The sequence below is a fragment of the Eptatretus burgeri genome, chromosome 2, assembly GCF_056783735.1.
Source record: "Eptatretus burgeri isolate ZD-2024b chromosome 2, Ebu_testis_v1, whole genome shotgun sequence".
Classification (NCBI taxonomy): domain Eukaryota; kingdom Metazoa; phylum Chordata; class Myxini; order Myxiniformes; family Myxinidae; genus Eptatretus; species Eptatretus burgeri.
The window spans coordinates 105266340-105286080 of NC_140962.1; the positions used below are offsets into that span (position 1 = coordinate 105266340).

At 33.5% G+C, this 19741-nt stretch overlaps 1 protein-coding gene across 14 annotated transcripts in view; it reads right to left on the reverse strand.

Moving 5' to 3' along the window:
- LOC147032731 (carboxypeptidase M-like) overlaps positions 1 to 19741 on the reverse strand; it is a 174473-nt gene that overhangs the window by 108914 nt on the left and 45818 nt on the right. For all 14 annotated transcript variants that reach the window (XM_085870578.1, XM_085870579.1, XM_085870580.1 and 11 more), the window contains one exon: positions 1515 to 1699. In XM_085870578.1, coding sequence (XP_085726704.1) covers positions 1515 to 1699 — 185 coding nt within the window. The remainder of the gene's footprint in view (positions 1 to 1514; positions 1700 to 19741) is intronic.

Sequence of the window (19741 nt, forward strand, 5' to 3'; positions counted from 1 at the left end):
TACGATGATTCTGTACCAAACTATCAAAAATCGTAACGTCGACCGAAGCAAAAATCTCCATTTCTACACGCAATTATTTTATATTATTTTATCAGTTACAAAACCGTAATATTCGGCCATCCACCAGCAATCTTTACATAATCCGATGGCTCAGCGAGTCAGGTATGCGACGATAACCTTTATTGGGATAAAAAAATGACTTTTAAACACCATCTTTATCGAAAACACCGTCAGCGCGCACACGCAAAACCTTTACGTGGGTCAACGACGTGTCTGCTCGAGCGCACTGCACCACGTGACGACCCGTTACGCGTCGAGTGAAATATTTTTATACAATCTTAAAACGTCTCCAAAACATCCGAGTTTTACCAGAATTTCGACAACCGAGTTTTAAGCGTCCTAAGCGATAGCAAAAACCGAAGACAAAATTAAAATCGAAGTTAAAACGAACTCGTAACGTCAAGCGAAGCAAAAATCTCCATTTCTCCACATTAATTTACGGAATTATGTTTGACCTCACTGTGACCTTGACCTTTGACCGATTTTGACCAAAATCTAATCAGCACTAGCCATCACCCTCCTGAATCACGTGGTGTAATTTGACATTGGTAGCTTCTTCCGTTCTCGAGTTATCGTGCCTCCAAACAAACAAACAAACACAAACAAATACACAAACAAACACAGAAACAAACAAACAGAAACGGAAGTCATCAATATACTTACGAAATCTTTAGATTTCGTAAGTAACAAACAGAGGACGGAAGTCATCAATATACTTCCGAAATCTTTATATTTCGTCAGTAATTATTCTTAAAATCAACTACAGTCGAATGTCAGGTGTGACCATTCAGTTTGTGAAAGACTTGGGCCAGACTTCCCTCTCTGCTGACTCCATGAGAAGGTGTAATTAATTGAGGATGTTAAAAAGCTCGTACAGGTCAGCCTCATAACTTATCTCTGGTTAACGTTGTTTCACTTTAATGCCCTTTGACAAAGTAGGGAACAAAGATTTGCGAGAAGTCACAACGTTCTGCTTTTAAGTCGCAATGTTGCGATATCCTATTTAGCGTCCTGCGCCAAGCGAACTACTTTGAGACATGGTGGGAACTACTTTGATAACTCCTACTGTGCCAAGCGAACCATGAAACTGAAGGTCTACTTCAAAATCGAACCAACGCAGGAAGAGAAGCCACAAGAGTCGACACATCCAGTTTAACCTAGTTTCATTTGTGGATGAAGAAGCAGACCAATCTGCCCCTTTTTCCGCATAACTTCACGACGCGATAAGCAAACTTCACAACCATTTCTGATGAGTGTACATGTTATTCATACTTTACAATAAAATCAAAATAAGTGGATAATATTTCAGCAAATTATTCCGAATAAATAATAGCATTCATCATTATTAATTTCAAACGGGAGTGTGAGAATAGACAGATGCAAAAGACACCAAATTTGGTCAAAGGTTATGATTAAATGAGTTAACTTTCCCCATAACTGGGTAAGAGTCTCACCAGGGGACCTGTTATCATATGGATAACTAGCCACAAGAGCTCCTCCGTGTAGACTCACAGAGAGCACAAACCATTCGCTCTTTATCCATCGCATCACCGCTTTAGTCTCGGCCTCTGGAAACCCATCCCATGGGGCAAATGGGTCAGGGAAGTTTCGATTGAGGTCTTTTCCATTTTGGTTGTTCCTGAAACAGAGGTAGAAAGGTAACACAGTGTGGGTAACTTTCAAACGTTTTCTCCCCCTCCTCACGCCTGTGAAGTGGTATGTGCATTCATCCCCCATCAAACTAGTGTTACGAGTAAAACCTTGTTCAATATCACTGTAGTATGTGCAGCATTGTGTTTGGCCATTGAGAACCCACACCAAAATAGCACAGACCTCCACACAAGACAAGAGCCCATGCACTTAAAGATACTATTGGGTCCATTGGCCCATTGGACCACATTTCCATTGGTCTTCATGGCCTTGAAGCATACCCTCATGCCGCACTGGTTGAGCATTAGCCTGCTTTTCACAAAGTCCAGATGTGCTTGGTCCAAGGCAGAGATTATACATTTGGTAATATTCTTGCCAAATGATACTTCTACGATTATTGTTGTTAATATTATTTGTATTATTTAATATATGCTTTGTTATAATGTGATCATTATTTTTGTTATTTGTTTTGAAAATAGAATGCCATGCCGTGGAAGGACCTATTAAGCTGCTCGATACACCTGATCATGCTGTGCATTTTAAACATGGGAATTCTTCCGGGTTCTTTGTAGTTAATTATCATAATCAACTGAGGAGATCATGAGGATCATTTCAGTGTATCATACGTTTTTTACTTCCACCATTTCACTTTGAATGTCTGATGCTTCTTTGAAAAACATCCTTTTGTTTATTGTTTTCTTCATTGTTTATGGCAAAGGGAATTTTTCTTCAAGCTGTTATGTCGGCTTTTTCGTCATTGTTTATTTGTATATTTTATGGCTTTAGACTTATCATGTCGTATGGCATTACTTTATAGAAAATCTCTTCTGTGGTTATTTGAGTAATGTAAATAAAATATTTCAATACATTGGACATTTTACCCCTCAGCCCGAATTGGGCTGAAAAAGGGGTATTGTCGTCACAGGCGTTGTCCGGGCGTCCATCCGTCTGTCAACTTTTGGTTTCCGTCAAATTCGAGGAGAACGCCTTGTCCAATTAAATCCATTTTTGCAGAGTATGTTGGGGTTGAGTAGAGGAAGGTTCCTTTCGAAAATGGGCGCGCTGCAATTTTCAATGTGACCTCCATGGCAGCCATCTTGAAATTGGTTTCCGTCGAATTCGAGAAGAACGCCTTGTCCGATTAAATCCATTTTTGCAGGGTGTGTTGGGGTTGAGTAGAGGAAGGTTCCTTTCGAAAATAGGCACGCTGCGATTTTCACTAGCCACCATGGTAGCCATCTTGAAGTTTGATTTTCGATATGAAAAAATTTCGATATGAAATTTTCGATATAAAATCATATCAATTGATTTTCGATATGACGTCCAACGTGCTCTAAGGCCTAAGTCACATTTGCTCTACGGCGAGGATACGGCGGCCATACACCCTCTGAATTGACAGAAATGTGCGGTGGCCACAGAGTTTCTGCGGTGGCCTCAGGGTGGCCCGACGCCGTTTGGCTATCTTTTACAGGCCGTAGGGGTCGCCGTGGAATTATAATGCGGAGTTATAAGTTTTTTCATTTCTACGTTGGCCGTAGCAATTCGACATGCCGTAGTTGTGATGTAGATGTGTTCCATTTCGACTGTACGTAGGGCGTACGGTGGGCTTGCGTTATTCGTGCGGCTGCCGTAGTCTCTTATCAATGAAAAATGAATTTTGCCCTAAAAACGGAATACATTTTAAAAAACCGAACACGACGAAGCGTTCATGTTTGTTCACGTGTCTCCCCCACCTGTTCGAGCCGCATCTTCGCGCTTTGTTCATTCAGTTCGTCGGTGGAAGTCCTCATGAAAGCATCTCTCGTGTGTCGATCGCTACTTTACTTCGTGTTTTCACCTTGATTTGTGCTGTTTTTTTTTTAACTCATCTTGCGTTTTAATTAATAACAAAAAAGCAATCCGATCACGTGGTGTGATGGACTGTCGGGCAAGGATTTAATTTCACAGAAAAACCGGTTGTAATTTGAAATATCCATGATTACCTCAGCCCGATGCGTTTGATGAAAGTGATTGTGGTTCTGGGGGCATCATGTTTGATGAGCTGCTCTGGGGGCAGGGCTCGCAGAGTGCGCGAGTGATCAGAACCCAGGCCGGAGCTCGAGCCTATGTGGACCTTTGGATTGGTGATTGTACCAGTTTACATACAATACACTGCCACCGAAGGTCATTTACTTATCTTATTTTACCTTAAACATGGGGAATTTCAGTTGAAAGTGTCTTGAAAGTGGGGTTTCTTGGGGTCCAGGAACGGATTAATTCACTCCATTATTTCTTATTGGGAATATAGTTTGGAAATCGAACTTTTTGCAATCCGAACAGCCTCCTGGAACGAATTCAATTAGGATTCTGGGGGCACCACGTACTGGTATGTTCTGAACTGTTATATTTTTATTTCAGTAAAGAAAGAACTGGTATATATACCCACTCGTTACCGTCCGTCTGGCCGCATGTTCGCCTTAGGGCCCCCCTGCGGTCGCCTTGCGGACACCTTGCGTCTGCCTTGAAAATTCTTTGGCCGCCGCAGGGACGCCCCAAGGTCACCGTGCGACATCAAATCAAAAACCGTACGGCACCCCCACGTTTTCGGTCTCCACAATCTCTAAATACGCCGTGCGGCTACCCGAAAAATAAAAACGTATGTGACTGCTACATTGTGTGACCGTGGAAATACTGCGGCCTCCGTATAATTGCTAGTGGCCATAGATTTTGGAGACCCCATGGCCGCCGTGGCAAATGTGACTTAGGCCTAACTGACTGCATCATCGTGATATCACTGCTTCCTTTTACAATGCATGGGCTGAGGGGTTATGCCCGCTTTGCGGAGCTATTTTTTCCTGTTGCGGAAAAAAAGAAATGAGAGCTTATCAATGACCGCAGGTCAGATGCGTTCCTCAAGAACCCCTCACCTTCCTGAAGTCCAGACTGGTTGCCCACCTGAGTAGGGTAAGAATACTGATTCTGGCTCACTTTTCCCCATGTAAATGAATGGGGTATTTTCAGCGATTTATATTTTTTTTCCCTAAAAATAAATCCCCTTTTTATCCCAAGGTATATTTATTTGTCTCCCCTTTTAACCTGGAGGTTGAACCTCATTGAATTGAACACCTGGGGGTTGAACAGCTCACTCATTGAACCTATAAAGATTTGTTCATTCTCAAATTCCTTCAATAGTTTAATTTTCTTTGCACAATAATCCCCATCTAAAATATTGACAAACAAAACATTTGAATCTTTATATTTTTTAAGATACCCCATTTGTGCCATTACGAAATGATAAACTTCTCTTAATGCTCTCATCTGACCACCTCCTGAGCCACATATCATTTTGAGATTATAGTAAATTGTTTTTCATTGTTCAATTGATAACCATCAAAGTTTTCAGTCCATTCAAGGATATTCATTTTTTCTTTACATCCTCTAACTTACTAGTTTTTAAATTAATTCGCTTATTTGTTTATTTACCTTTGTTTTAGTTATTTTTTCAATAAGACTTATTTGATATTTTTCACATTCATTATGTTTTCCATTTATATACCAAGACTGAGATTTTCTCCACTCTTTAGTTTGATTAATACTTGGTTTAACCATTTATATATTGTGAAAAAAAAGCAGTGTCGCCCTTAAAAACCCTAACCCATCTTCCCATCGTTAAAACATAATCTATTTTATACACTCTATCATACAATATCCATATGGAGACACAATCTATTCCATTATCTAAAATAAATCTCTTATCATCAAAGGCTCCTAATGCCTTTTTATTTACTTCTTCACTATATATGTTATGTTTATAACTTCTTATTGTATTCATTTTCCTATATTCTTCTTTCTTATTCATCAAACAATTATAATAATTTCGAAAATTATTAATTTCTTTATTACATATTTCTTTATTCCCTTTAACCTCTTATCAATCTGTTCACCATACTTATAAGCATATGCCTTTGCTCTCAATCCAATAAACTCACTCATTACTTTTCCACCCAACTCATCCTTAAACTTACCAATAACCTTTTCATTCTTTTTGGAAAATAACTCACTCTTCTTGCTGAAATTACTTGTATCATATGCTCCAATATTTTTCTTCATATCTTCATAAACATCATCAGTTTTTATATCTAGGATAAAACTATCAGTATCCATATACAACAATGAAACATTTTCACCATACTCTTTCTTTAAGTCATTATACAAATAATCAGACATCAATATCTTTGATAAATCAAGAACTGCTGTTCCAATATAAATTGGTTTATCCATTACAATACTTTCCTTCATATGAATTGCAGAAAAGTTCTCTGAAAAAACCTCTTCTCTCTCAAAACTTGGTTTATTTATCAATCTCGAAGCTTCTTTCCAAGATGTTGCGAATCTAATGTTTTGCCTGTTTCTAACATTTTCCATAGTCTTTCCAAATACAGCATTATTCATTAATTTATAAAAGTCCCCTTCAAATTTTACTTTTGTATTTGCTCTCATATCTGTATTGAATTGAATATACTTTTTCACCCAAGGACTTTGTTTAAATTTTAAAACTCTATGAATTTTAGCTACTCTCAATCCTTCTCTCAAAAACTGTTTTAAGCTTCTCTGATGCAAAACATATCCCTCTTTATCATAGAATGTTGTTAATAACTTTTCTGTTGATTTACCTTTAATATTAAAACTTTTATGATAATCACTTAACCATTCTTTCTTTGGAGTTTCTTTCTCACATGCAAAAGGAAGATCTTTATGCTTATTATGAAGATCACTCGGGTACCTCAAATCAACTTCAAAATAATAACCTTCTTCTTCGTCATTCAATTCCTCTTGAGAAGAAATAACAATATTCATCAAAGCCTTTTCATAATCCTTTTCTTCCACCCACTCTAATTTACCATAAGGTAGAGATTGAGACATTGCCCATCCATACAAATTATTAGCATCAAAATACATCAAATAATTACTATCTTTTTCACTATCATAATTTGGGAGATATTTATTATTTGCTTTAGCATATCTTTTTGAACATACTTGTGATATTCCACCTCTCTTGGACTTCTCAATCATCAAAAGCATATCAACATCACTGATTAAATCTATATCTTGTTTTGTCATTTTCAACATTGCACTCCAAGCTAAACCAGGAGCTGTGAAATAGTGGGCAGGGTCTAATCCATAACAATTTTTATTATGACAGAGTGTTCTAAAAGCCTCAAACACATCAGCTAACAATAAAACATCTGTTTTTAGATATAAATCATGATATTCTCCAAGGTTCTTTATCTTAAATATTTTCCATATTTCTTGTGCGTGTTTATATTCCTTATCACTTATCTCTTCTTCATAAAGGTTATTATAGAAACTTTCTTTTGAAGGAAGTTGTGTTTCTTTAAATCTCATAAATGAATCCATATAATCATAAGGATAAATTCCCTTACTTGTAAGAATTTTCTCTTTACTTTGAATTTCATTCCTTGTTTGAATTTCTCTCTCGTGAGAATTCCTTCTTTAATCAGAATTTCATCTTTAATCAGAATTTCCTCTTTAGTTCGAATTTTCTTTATAATTAGAATTTCATCTTCAGTTAAAATTTCCTCTTTACTTTGAATTCTCTCTTTAATCTGAATTTCCTCTTTAGTGAGAATTTCCTCTTTTGGAAAGAATGAATTAAGATTTGGAAAAGAGTCCGTGGAGCTTAGATTTGATGCGAGGTAGGCTAGTGGTGTTCCCATAAACTTGTAAGAATCTAAAAACCTAATACGAGTTATAGGTTTTGTGAATATCATTTTTGAAAATGAAATATACTTTTGACTTGTGTTTGTTATAGCAGAAATATTCCCTGGTGTTTTTGAAAGTTCATTTATAAATAGATGTGTATCATAGTTGGCGCTGTTGTGAAGAAAGACTGGAATAAAAGAAGGTAATTTATAATTAAGATTACAACAGGAATGGCGGGACCTCTATATTTACCAGTAAGATGACAATGGTCTCTAACTTTAAACTCCTTAATTTCCCCCTCACAAATATGACAGATATTGTTCATTCTAAATTCTAATTTTTCTTCTTTGGTTAATTTCATCGGTTCATTTGTTTCTTTCATTAATTTAGTGAGTCTTATACAATCCTTTTCTAATCGTTTTACAAACTCTTGTGAAGCATTTTTTCCACGATAATGTTCAAGTTTGTTATACTTTTCTCCAACAGATGATTTGATATAATAACAAAAACCACAAGGAATATGTTTTTGATATTTATTTGTATATGGTTCTTTTGGATTAGGAGAAGCAGTATTTATCTTTTAAGGATACATTCAAAATCAGCGTATATCACAAATGGGTGCATGATAGATTTATTATAATCTTCAAAATAAATCTTTTCACCAGAGTTTAGGCATTGTAATTACAGCTGATTTATGATTACTACAATATTTTGAATGTTGTTCTAATCGTTCTTTTGTATGAAATGAATTAAGACATAAACTTACAAGGATATATTTTGTTTGCTGTTCTGAATACCTGAGAAGAGATTAATCTTGATAAATTATTGATGTATGTGTAATGTGAATTCTTTCCAACACTAAAATATAAAAGGTCAATGTGTGTTTCTTCATTTTTATAGTTGTTTGAAATTTTTAATATTTGAACTTTGTTTGTATCCGTTAATCCATATACATTAATAGAAAGATTATTCTTTTTCTCAAATTTAGGAATATCTGTTAGTGGCATTGGGAATTTAAAATCTTTAATGTCCAAGGTATTCTCATATTTCATATATTGTTTTACTCTTTCTGAATTACATTTTGGTGGATGTAAGTGAGCAAGAACAGACCAGAGAAAACATTTATTATCATTGTTCTTAATATTAACAACTGCCTTCTTTAGTTTTATTTCTTTTGGTAATTCAATATAAGAAGAAGCTTTAAGAGGTTTGATTTTAGAATGTGTATATCTAAAAGATGATTTTTTTAATATTGAATCCACTTCCTACCACTGTATTATCAACATCCTCCTCTTGTCTTGATAGTTCTTCATAAACCACTATTCAAAAAATCTTGAAATGATGTTATAAAATGAAGATCTGTTCTCATATAAGGAGTTTGTTCTTCATCTTGTCTTTTCATATTCATTTTCACTCCCATATAAAACTTTAAAGTTTTTATTTCTTTTAATGTCTTTTTAATAAATTTTTCAACATCGGGTTTCACTATTTCAATTGATTCAGCTATTGATGATGGACCGGGTTCTCCAAATTGAAAAATCCTTATTTTTATATGCCCTTTAAATGCCTCATCAGTGTTTTTAATATAATAGTCTCCCTTTACTTTAAACTCATTTTTCTTGTGTTTTTGTGATTGAAGATGTTGATTATAACTACTCTTCAAAACATCCTTTGAACAGATATCACAATGTTTTCTTTCCAACTCAAGAGGAGATATTTGATGAAATAGATTAAATGTGTGTTTGTTGGTTCGGAGGTGTTTTCTATAATGTTTATATTCGTGATTACAAACATCGCAGTACGTTGTATTCACCATATTTATAGAATAAAATTTTCTTGATGAAAATTTCGTTTAATTTATAGGTGAATCTGTGCTTAAAAACATTTTATCCTCCAACTTTTTCACTTAATAAATACAATGTTTCAAGACACAAAAGACAAGTTTCAATCAATCTCTTCATCTGTTAAAGATACTGAGAAATATGTCAAGGATGTAAAATTGAACAAAGATAAATATAACAACTATTGGATAAAAACTATTATGGTAAATAATATGAGTTCTTCAATTTCCTTCAGTGGAAGGGCTTTTAGTATACCTGGTAGAACATCAATTAAAGTATCTCTAACAAAAGTTTCTCCTCTCCTTCTAGTAATATATTCAAAACTAGAAAAAGCAATGAAACAAGAAAAAGTATCAAAGAACAAAAACCTTATGGATGAAGCTTTAGAAAGAAAAGATAAGACCATCTGTAATATGCAAGGAGAAATTTGTATTTTTTTCAACAACCCTAAAGATGTAAATCTTGATGAAATAAAGGATGTTAATATATCAGGTGAAATGACATTTCGTTCAATAGTAGTTAACGATAATTTTAAAATTACCTTTAATATAAAAAATGTTGTCGTTGAATCTGATAATGAAAAAAGTATATCGATATCGATGGTAATATACAACTGAAAGTATAGATGAATTTCAGTTTAAGTAAAGTTTTACTTTATAAATATGCTAGACTTTCCTGATTCTCCATATGACAAATTTGAGAATTGTCCTGCGTGTGAAAGACGGGGGATTAAACACAGAGTCAAAAGACTATAAACAATGTATATTCTGTGATTATCTTCTAATTAATGATAATAAAAAATATAAAAAGGAAAATAATTCTTTTAGATTTACACCAAAAATGAATTACTTTACAAGATTGATTAGAGAAATGAATCTAAAGTATCAGGATGATAACACAGCTCTCCTTACAAGGTAAGAAACTGAACGTCTAAGAGAAATGTTCAAAGTTGTTGTTGTATATTATTCATGGATGTAATTTTCAGGGAAATATCAACACAAGATATTGTATAAATAAAATAATGGATTATCTTGAAATTAAACCTGAACTTAGGATAAAATATAGAGTTTCTAAAAAGCTAATAATAAATTAAATAACCTGTTTTCCAAATATATAAATGAATGATTTTTTACCTATTTGGGAAAATAAGATAAAATTTAACAACCATAAAAAATCTCCCAAATTCATTAAGATGTCTCATAGTTGGTTCAAGTGGATGTGGAAAAACCTGCTTACTTTTAAAAATGCTCCTCACTCCCAACTTTTTAGATTATGATAATTTAATAATTTTCACAAAGTCGAGTTTTCAACCAGAGTATCAACTACTCTCACAAGGTTTTAATGCTGGTCTTCAAAAGAAGATATAATAGGTTTATTTAAACGTCAAAAAAACCTAAATGATTATAACATTGAAGATATAATTCAACTATTTTGTGATACACAGAGATGTAAAAAAGAAATCAAATCTTATAACTTGTATTCTTAGTGATAATACGGATGATATACCGTCTCCCCAAGATTTGGATAAATCAAAAAAGAACCTCGTTATCTTTGATGATTGTGTTAATGAGAGAAACCAAACGGTAATGGATAGCTACTACACAAGAGAGGAGACATTCTTCTTGTAATTGTATTTATCTTAGTCAATCGTACTTTCAACTTCCTCGTCGTTCCATCAGAAACAATGCTAATACTTTTATTTTATTCAAGTTAAATTCAATAGATATCAATAATTTTTGGAGAGATAATTGTTCTACATTATGTAGTAAAAAGAAATTTGAGGATTATATGAAGCACACGACTGAAAAATATAAATATATTGTTGTGAAACAAGATGAGATATTAAGGGATATATTTTTTGTTTTATAAACAATTACATATATAAATGACAACTATTATTATAAATCTTGTGGGTAAATCTGCTTCTGGAAAAAACTTTCATAAATCAAGGTTCTTGTGTAGTACAAATGAGAATATTGTAAATTTGTAAAAAACACCCCGTGATACGCATTGTATCAACAACAACTAGAGCAATAAGACCTGGAGAAGTAAAAGGTGAAGATTATCACTATATTTCAGTGGAGGAACATATGCGATTGAGGAATGAAGGACAAATATTTGAGGAGGTTTCTCTTGGTACAACAAAATATTCACATTGTAAGTGAGTTAAAGAAACTAAAATCTGGTGGTGTTGGGATATTAGAAACTAATCCAGAAGGAATGAGACAAATTATTAAATATCTGAGCGGAGTGAAGATTTTATCATTCGGTTTTGATGTTGATGAAGAAACTCAACACAAACGTATGAAAAGCAGAGATGCAAGGATTAGTGAAGAAGAAATTACAACTCGCATTAATGTTAATAAAGAATTTGATGAAATATTTAAAGAAAAGGATTTATTTGAACACATCTATGAATGATGAAGAAAAGGAAAATTTCCCTGTTGATCTTTACAATTCATTAAATGATATTTTACAATAAATAAATGGATACAAAAGAAAGAGCAAGAAGATTTAAGGAACATCAAGAGTTGGTTTCAAAAGTTGTAAAACAACAGGAAGACATAAAGAAGAAACGCAGACAGAAACTAGCAGTGAAGAAGCATTTGAAAAAAACAAGAGAAATTTTTAAACCACTTTTAAAAACTTCCCAAGAAAAAATGAAAGATGTTTCCACAGTTCCCACAGTAGAATATACTCCTAGAAAGCTTCAAATGTTAAAAGATTTCAGTCAAATGACGGAGGAAGAATTAGAGCATATTGGAGAATTAGAACATGATGAAGGTTTATTTTAACAACTGGAAGAGATTAATCAACCCCCTGATTATATTGTGAATGCTGTTCAAAACAATGAATATTCAGCGGATTCAAAAACCAAAGCAGGACTCATTCCAACAGAACAACCAGCAATATTTCATCTTGTTCAAGAAAAGGTATTGATATTTAATGATGAATTAAGGTTCTTAAGTTTCTTCTCAACCCCCTGTTAAACTAACTCCGAGATTAATGTTTCTTCTCACAAAGATGGAAGACAAGGTTCAACTGTGAGGGATGAATCAAAGTATATTGATAAACCATTGGATATGGAAAATAATGATGATAGAGTATATATTGATTTGCTGAACACTCTAAATTATAAGGTTATTCTTTCTGGTAAAAGTAGGAAGAATGAGAAGGAGAAACACATTATTCAGGCTTTAAGTATCCTTGGTTCAGGTATTAGTTTTCTTCCAAATGACCCATCGCAATTAGTTAATAGACTGTTATTGTTGTTCGGCAGTAAGAAGGCTGGAAATAACAATTGTTTTAATGAAGCATCAGCCATTTTAGACCAGTTGATGAACATGAAAATAATTAATAAATCTCAATATAAAGACATTTTATCTCATATTAAATAAGATGAGAAGCACAATCCTGAGTTTTAATTTCACAACAAAGCGACCACATCTTCATTCCCATACCCACTACAACTTGACACAACAAAAGAATATGAGGCATCTTTATTGTCCATGGAGACTTATAATACCTTATTTAATATAACCGAGAAAAATGACAAGTTTAGTTATAATCCGGGAAGTGGATACAAACGATAACAGTCTCACCCGGAGCATACGAGATTTCTCAAATATCTTCGAAATTGCTCGTCTTATGAAAGAACAGGGTGATGAACCAAAAAATATTATTATAAACATTCAAAACATACTTCAAAATCAACGATTAAAGTTAAAAATAACTACAAGGTTGATTTCACAATTGATAATTCATTTAGAGAGTTATTAGGTTTCTCCTCAAAAAGATTGAAACTAATGGGACGTTTTACAGTGATAATGTCATTCAAATATCCTCAGGAATAAATTCGGTGTTAATTCACTGTGATTTGATTGATGGTGCTTATAATGATGGATTAAAAACAAATACAATATTTTCATTCAGCGCATACTCAACCCCAATTGGTTATAAATTCAATATGGAGCCTAAAAATTTGGTTTATCTACCTGTGTCAGGAAAAACCATACACAGAGTAAATTTTAGGATAACCGACCAAGATAATCGTGTGATCTCTTTTAATGGAGAAGTTATATCCATCAGAATTCACCTACGTGAAGTTTTTCAATAAATAAATACGATGGTTATTGTGAGGAAGCACGAGTTGGGAAAATATAAAATAATTACAGGGGATGGGATGTTCCTTTCCCGTACTACAAGGGTGAAGGTATGTATCTTGGTAGAGGATACTATAAACCTAAAGAGACAAAGGGGTGTCGGACATCAATTTAGAGGAGATGGGATAATTGATACTCTCATGGGTATTGGTTCAACTATTCTTAAACATAAAGACCTAATTGGTTCAACTGCTTCTGCTGTGGGAAATGTAGCAGGTGCTGTAAAGGTATAAAAGATGCTCAGAAAGAATCTCATAAATTACAAGCAATAAAAGAAATTAAGAAAGGTAAAACTCAGTTGTCCCCCAAGAACGACAGAAAATAATTCAAATACTTGGATCAGGGTTTCAAAAGTTTTAACATCTTTTTCCTAAATAAATACAAGTATGGAAGCAATTGATAGTATCTATGATTTGGATGATACTATTATTATCTCAAACTCCACTAAAAAGAAAGATTACTTCAAGGTAAATGCAATAACTGGAACAGACTGGAATACAAATGGTACAAAAAGTTTTGAAATAAATAATCAACAAACCTATTTGAATCTCTCCGAAAGTTTCTTGTTGTGTAAATTTAAATTCACTAAGGCTGGGAATAACACAAACGCTACACTTGTAAATGATTTCTTCTGGAAAATGTTTGATAGTGTGCGATTGTATATTGGAACACAAGAAGTTGAAGCGGTTGATTATGTCTCTGCTGTATCTGAAATGATGAAATTTACACTCTATACATTCAGTGATAGAATGGGAAAGGGGTCTGTCGAAGGGTTTATTCCTGATATGTCAACGGGAACAAACACAGACCCTGGGTATACTCAAAGGAAAGGAATGTATAATGATGATACAAAAGCAGAAAATAGTTTTACTGTGGCAGTTCCTCTTAAAGGTATATTTGGATTTTGTGATTATGATAAAGTTCTGTATGGTCTTAAAATTAGATTTCAACTACAAAGGAATGATAATGAAAATAGATTGCTTTTTGGTGTTGGTAATGCTTTTGGTGATCAGAATAAATTTGTAATTGAGGAGATGAGTTGGTATATCAGTGAATATACTCTAATCTTAAAACAGAAGAGATGTTGAATCGAAGACTTAACTCAAAAAAACCACTCAGTGTATCATACCTCAAAAGAAGATGTCAACACGTTAAACTCAATCAAACTACTTACACGTGGAATTTGGGTGTTCTGGAAGGAAAGCCACGATATCTGTGGATGATTTTTAAAAAGCCAGATGGTGATACTGCGACTGATAAGAATAATGCATTGAGTGATAATGCTAAGGTGAAACAACTTTGCGTTTCTCTAGATGGAACATTTTATCCACGAGATAGATTGGAAATTAATTGGGAAAAAAATGATTTTGCTGAAGCATACAAGTCTTACCAAAGGTGTGTGAAAGTAATGGAAATAAAGAACCTATTTTGGATATGACAGCATTTAAAAGTTTGTATACAATCTATACGTTTGACCTGAGCGCTCAAAAAGAAACTATAAAGTCTAATCGAGTGGATACTTCCCTATACATTGAAAGAGGAGAGAGTGAAGAAGTTGATACATATTGTTTGCTTTTGGAAGAAACAGAATTGCAGATTAATACAGATAATGGTGTGATGATTAGTCTCACATAATTTTTTTGTTAAATAAATGAGTGGCAAAGTACCAACTGGGGTATATGTTAATCAAATCAATCTTCATAAACTATCATCTTGTGTTCAAAATCAAAAGCCTTGTCCGATTAACGTTAATACAATTCAGAGAAAAGGAGCAGTAAGAATTGATGTTTTGCTCACAAGAGAACAGGTTAAAATCTTGAATGACACTGGCTCACTTAAAATTAAAATGACAAAACCAATGTTAAAAAAATATTTAATAAGAGAGCGAGTGGAGGATTTCTCCCATTTCTAATTCCTTTATTTGCTGGTTTAAGTGCGGTTGGAGCATTGACGGGTGGTATTTCAACAGCGGTCAAAACTGCCAAAGGAAGAGCTCAACTCCAGGCTCAAAAAGAATTGGAAAGACATAACAAAAAGTTGGAGAAACAAATTAGTGGAAGTGGTGTAATTGTAGATTTTGCTGAAAAACTTGAAGGTCTGCCTGATAAAGCGAGATTGTTAGTTGGAGATATGCTTTCTTCTATAGCACAAGCAGGTGTAAAATTAACGAAAAGAGGTAATGGATTATATCTTTCTAATAAATAAATGAGCATTGATGAGTGGTTGAAAGAATTTGGAAAGAATACAACATCAAATTTACAACTTGCCAAATATTGTAAGAAATTAAAAATTCATAATGTGGTTATTTGTATGAGAGATGAATTAACAAATGTGTCGAAACATACAAAGAATATTATTATGAACTTAGAAGATAATGATGGGAACGGTTCTCATTGGGTTTGTATTTTTAATAGTCAAGACAAATATTATTTTGATAGTTTTGGTCTTCCACCACCTGTTGAAGTCATAAAATTCTTACAGAATGGTGTTTATCAAACATTTCAAGTCCAAGAATTAAATTCCAAGTGTTGTGGTCAATTATGTCTATATGTGTTATTTCAACTCAACAAAAATAAAAAATTTTATGATATTATTTTTAATCTAATATAAATGACTTATGTTGGTAAAGATGGTTCTATCTTTGGTGTATCTCAAGAACTGGATATTGATTTATCAAATTATTACACAAAGGCACAGGCTGAACGACATAAATATAATATAAACAAAAATATTAACATGAAAAATGTTTATAAATTAAAAAATTATCCAAGCCCGACTGACTTGGTGAGATTAAGCGATTTATCACAATATATATACTTAAATAAAACGGCTGTGTATTCTAAAGATACAGAAGTGTTGATATTATCTCCAGGTCATACAGAATTCACAGTTCGAATTAAAATAAATTTTTATAAAGAAGGGCGTATCGTTTGTATGAGAATAGAACAATGGGGGTATGATATGAATGATTTAGGGTATAATTGGTCATTTAAAATTAACCTCGAAGACCTGGAACAATTAAATCAGTCTCGTAAGGAAGAATATTATCCACTTGGTATCGAGAATGAGTTTTGTGGGAGCCACGATTAGTAAACAACAAATAAAAGAATTTAATAAGGGTAAATATAATAATGGTTTTGCCCTTGTTTATCTCATGAAAACAGAAAAAACAGGATTATATATAATAAGTAAGGAAATACAAAATGATTTAACTATGGGAAGATGGGGAGGTGTTTCGTGCCATAATATTATTCTAACATATATTTCTAATACATAAATGACAGCAAGAAGGCTTCAAGAAAATTATCATTTCTGTGTTCAAGCATACCTTCAAGAAAAGGGTATTCGGTATTTTAATAAATATGTTCTACAACATAAGAATGAGGTATTTTCAATAAAAGATTGGCATTATGCTGATGTTGATAAACCAACAACTTTAGATTTAATTAGAATGTTAAATAATGAAAAAATTATAAGGTTAAGAAAAGGTAAGGCTCTTTTAGAAATTCAAAAGAAATTTTATTGGTATCCTGTTGTAAAAAAAATTATTTTGGATACAGGAATAACAAGAAATCCTGATGAATATATGTATAATATTCTATGGGGTGTAAACGATTCAAGTATAGTAAGGGATGAGGAAGCAGTTGAAGAAGAGAGGGAAGAGGAGGAAAAGGAGAAGGAGGAGAGAGAGAAGGAGGAAAGAGAGAATAGAGAGAGGGAGGAAAGAGAGAAGAGAGAGAAGGAGGAAAGAGAGAAGAAAAAGAATGAGGAAAAAGAGAAAAGAGAGAAGAAAGAGAAGGAGGAAAAAGAGAAGAGAGAGAGGGAGGAGAGGGAGAAGGAAGAGAAGGAGGAAAAAGAGAAGAGAGAGAGGGAGGACAGGCAGGAGAGAGAGAGAATAAATAAATATTATAGTATGGAAACCAGTGAGATTCAAAAAGAATAGAGGTATTACAGAAAATAACTCAACCCACCAAGGAGGAATACAAAGAATTAACAAGTCTATTTGCAATACTTTCAACAAAACTATTAGCATCGTCAAGCTATTCATTTTAATTCAAGTTTTTTCTTAAATAAATGGAGGAGAGAGTGAAGGCATTTCTAAGGATTCTTTATGTTTTAAAAATTAAGATTCAAATGTGCATGTTGGAAACTAAAAAGGTTTTTGCACTCTGCAGAAATTTTTCTCATAAATAAATGAGTTATTGTCTCAAATGTAAAAAGAAAACTAATACTAAAAATATTTCATATATTAAAAGTAAAAATAACAGGGTTATACAAAAAGGTATATGTTCGGTGTGTGGTTCAAAAAAAATCAATTTATCTCCAAACACAAAGTCGGGAGGAGATATACAAAAGTTTTTATCAGGAAGTAAATTTACAACTACTGGAATACCAGGGGAATTACATCTTCCAGGGTATTCTTTCTGTGGTCCAGGCACAAACTTGGATAAAAGATTAGATGAGGCAGACAATCCTAAATCCTGGAGTAAACCAATCAATAGAGTTGATGAAGTGTGCATGAGACACGATATTGATTATGGGAATACCACAACGTTGGAAGAAAAGCATGAAGCCGATAGAGAAATGTTATATAATTTGTCTCTGATACAAATCCAACCTTGAGAGAAAAAGTTGATAGGTTCATCGTGAAGAAGATGATTAGTGCTAAATTGAAACTTGGACTTGGAAATTCAAAAAACTTATAGGCTCTAATGATGCCATTAAGACTGAAGAGCAATTAGCTGATGAATTACATAAACCAATATTCACAAAGTTTCAGAGAAGGAAAGTTTATTCCAAGGAAGTTGATTATATCTGGTCTGCTGATTTGATTGAACTCAATAATGATAAGGGGTACAAGTATGCTTTAACCGTTATTGATTTGAGGAGTAGATATGCGTGGGTTGTCCCTTTAAAAAACAAAACAGGTAATACTCTTATGTTAGCTTTTCAACAGATATTTAATAAAAGTAAGAGAAAACCTAAGAAATTGTGGACTGATGAGGGTAGAGAGTTTTATAACAAGACATTTATGAATTTTCTAAAAAATAACAGTATTACATTATACAGTACCTTTAATGAAGGGAAGGCAGTTGTTGTTGAACGTTTTAATCGTACCTTAAAAGAGAGAGTATATAAAAAATTCACACAACTCGGTTCACAACAATGGTTATGTTTTATTCAGGATATTGTGGATAAGTATAATGACACGGTTCACACGTCAACGAATATGAAGCCATCAGAAACATTTACAAAATTAAAATATGAAAAAGAGATTAATGTCAGAAAACCTAAGTTCAAAGTTGGTGATATCGTAAGAATATATAGGTGGAAATCTCATTTTGAAAAGGGTTTTACTGAACGATGGACGAAAGAACTTTTTAAAATTGTTGATGTAATAGATACAGTTCCTTGGACTTATAAAATATATGATTTGGAAGGGGAAGAGATTTTAGGTTCATTTTATTCACAGGAATTACAAAAGACAAAACTAAGCAGATAATACACCTTTGTGGACACTAGAGGGCCAAGTCCGAGGTGTATAACAGTATATAATGTGTGTCAAGGGGACGTTCTTAGATCTGTGAACCCCAAACACAGAATCCTCAACTGAATAGTCAAGGCTTAACTTTTGTTTGTGTGTGTGTGTGCAATGGGAGCAATAGGTTGGCGCTTCACTCCCTCCTACTATACACCGTTGTGGACACTCGAGGGCCAAGTCCGAGGTGTATAACAGTATATAATGTGTGTCAAGGGGGACGTTCTTAGATCTGTGAACCCCAAACACAGAATCCTCAACTGAATAGTCAAGGCTTAACTTTTGTTTGTTGATGTGTATGTGTGTGTGTGTGTCCCAACCCTCACATTCAAAATCTCAACCCCAACCCTCACATTCAAAATCTCAACCCCAACTCAATCCTCGCCCAACACAATGTCTTTTTCAAAATGAGATTTCCACCTATATATATATATATTTTTACGTTTTTTTTTTCTTCTTCCAATTCTGTCTTTTAAGGCTTTCAGGTTTGATGATGTAGAAAGGGGGAGTAAGCCTGCACTTTCTTCCCAGAACTTTCTTGATCTTGCTCCCATCAAGCACCATCCGACAAAGAACTACATCGATAGGTTTAGATCCCAAAGAGTGATAGCAACTCCAAAAGTCTCCAAAATATAAATAAATAAAATAATAATAATAATAAATAAATAAAAAAATAAATAAAAGCCCCCCAAAAAAGTTTCAAGTGTCCAACATAAACCCAACTTTCCAAGTCTTCAAGGTATAACCACATTCCCGTTGAGTTTCCAAGATATGTATCACATTGT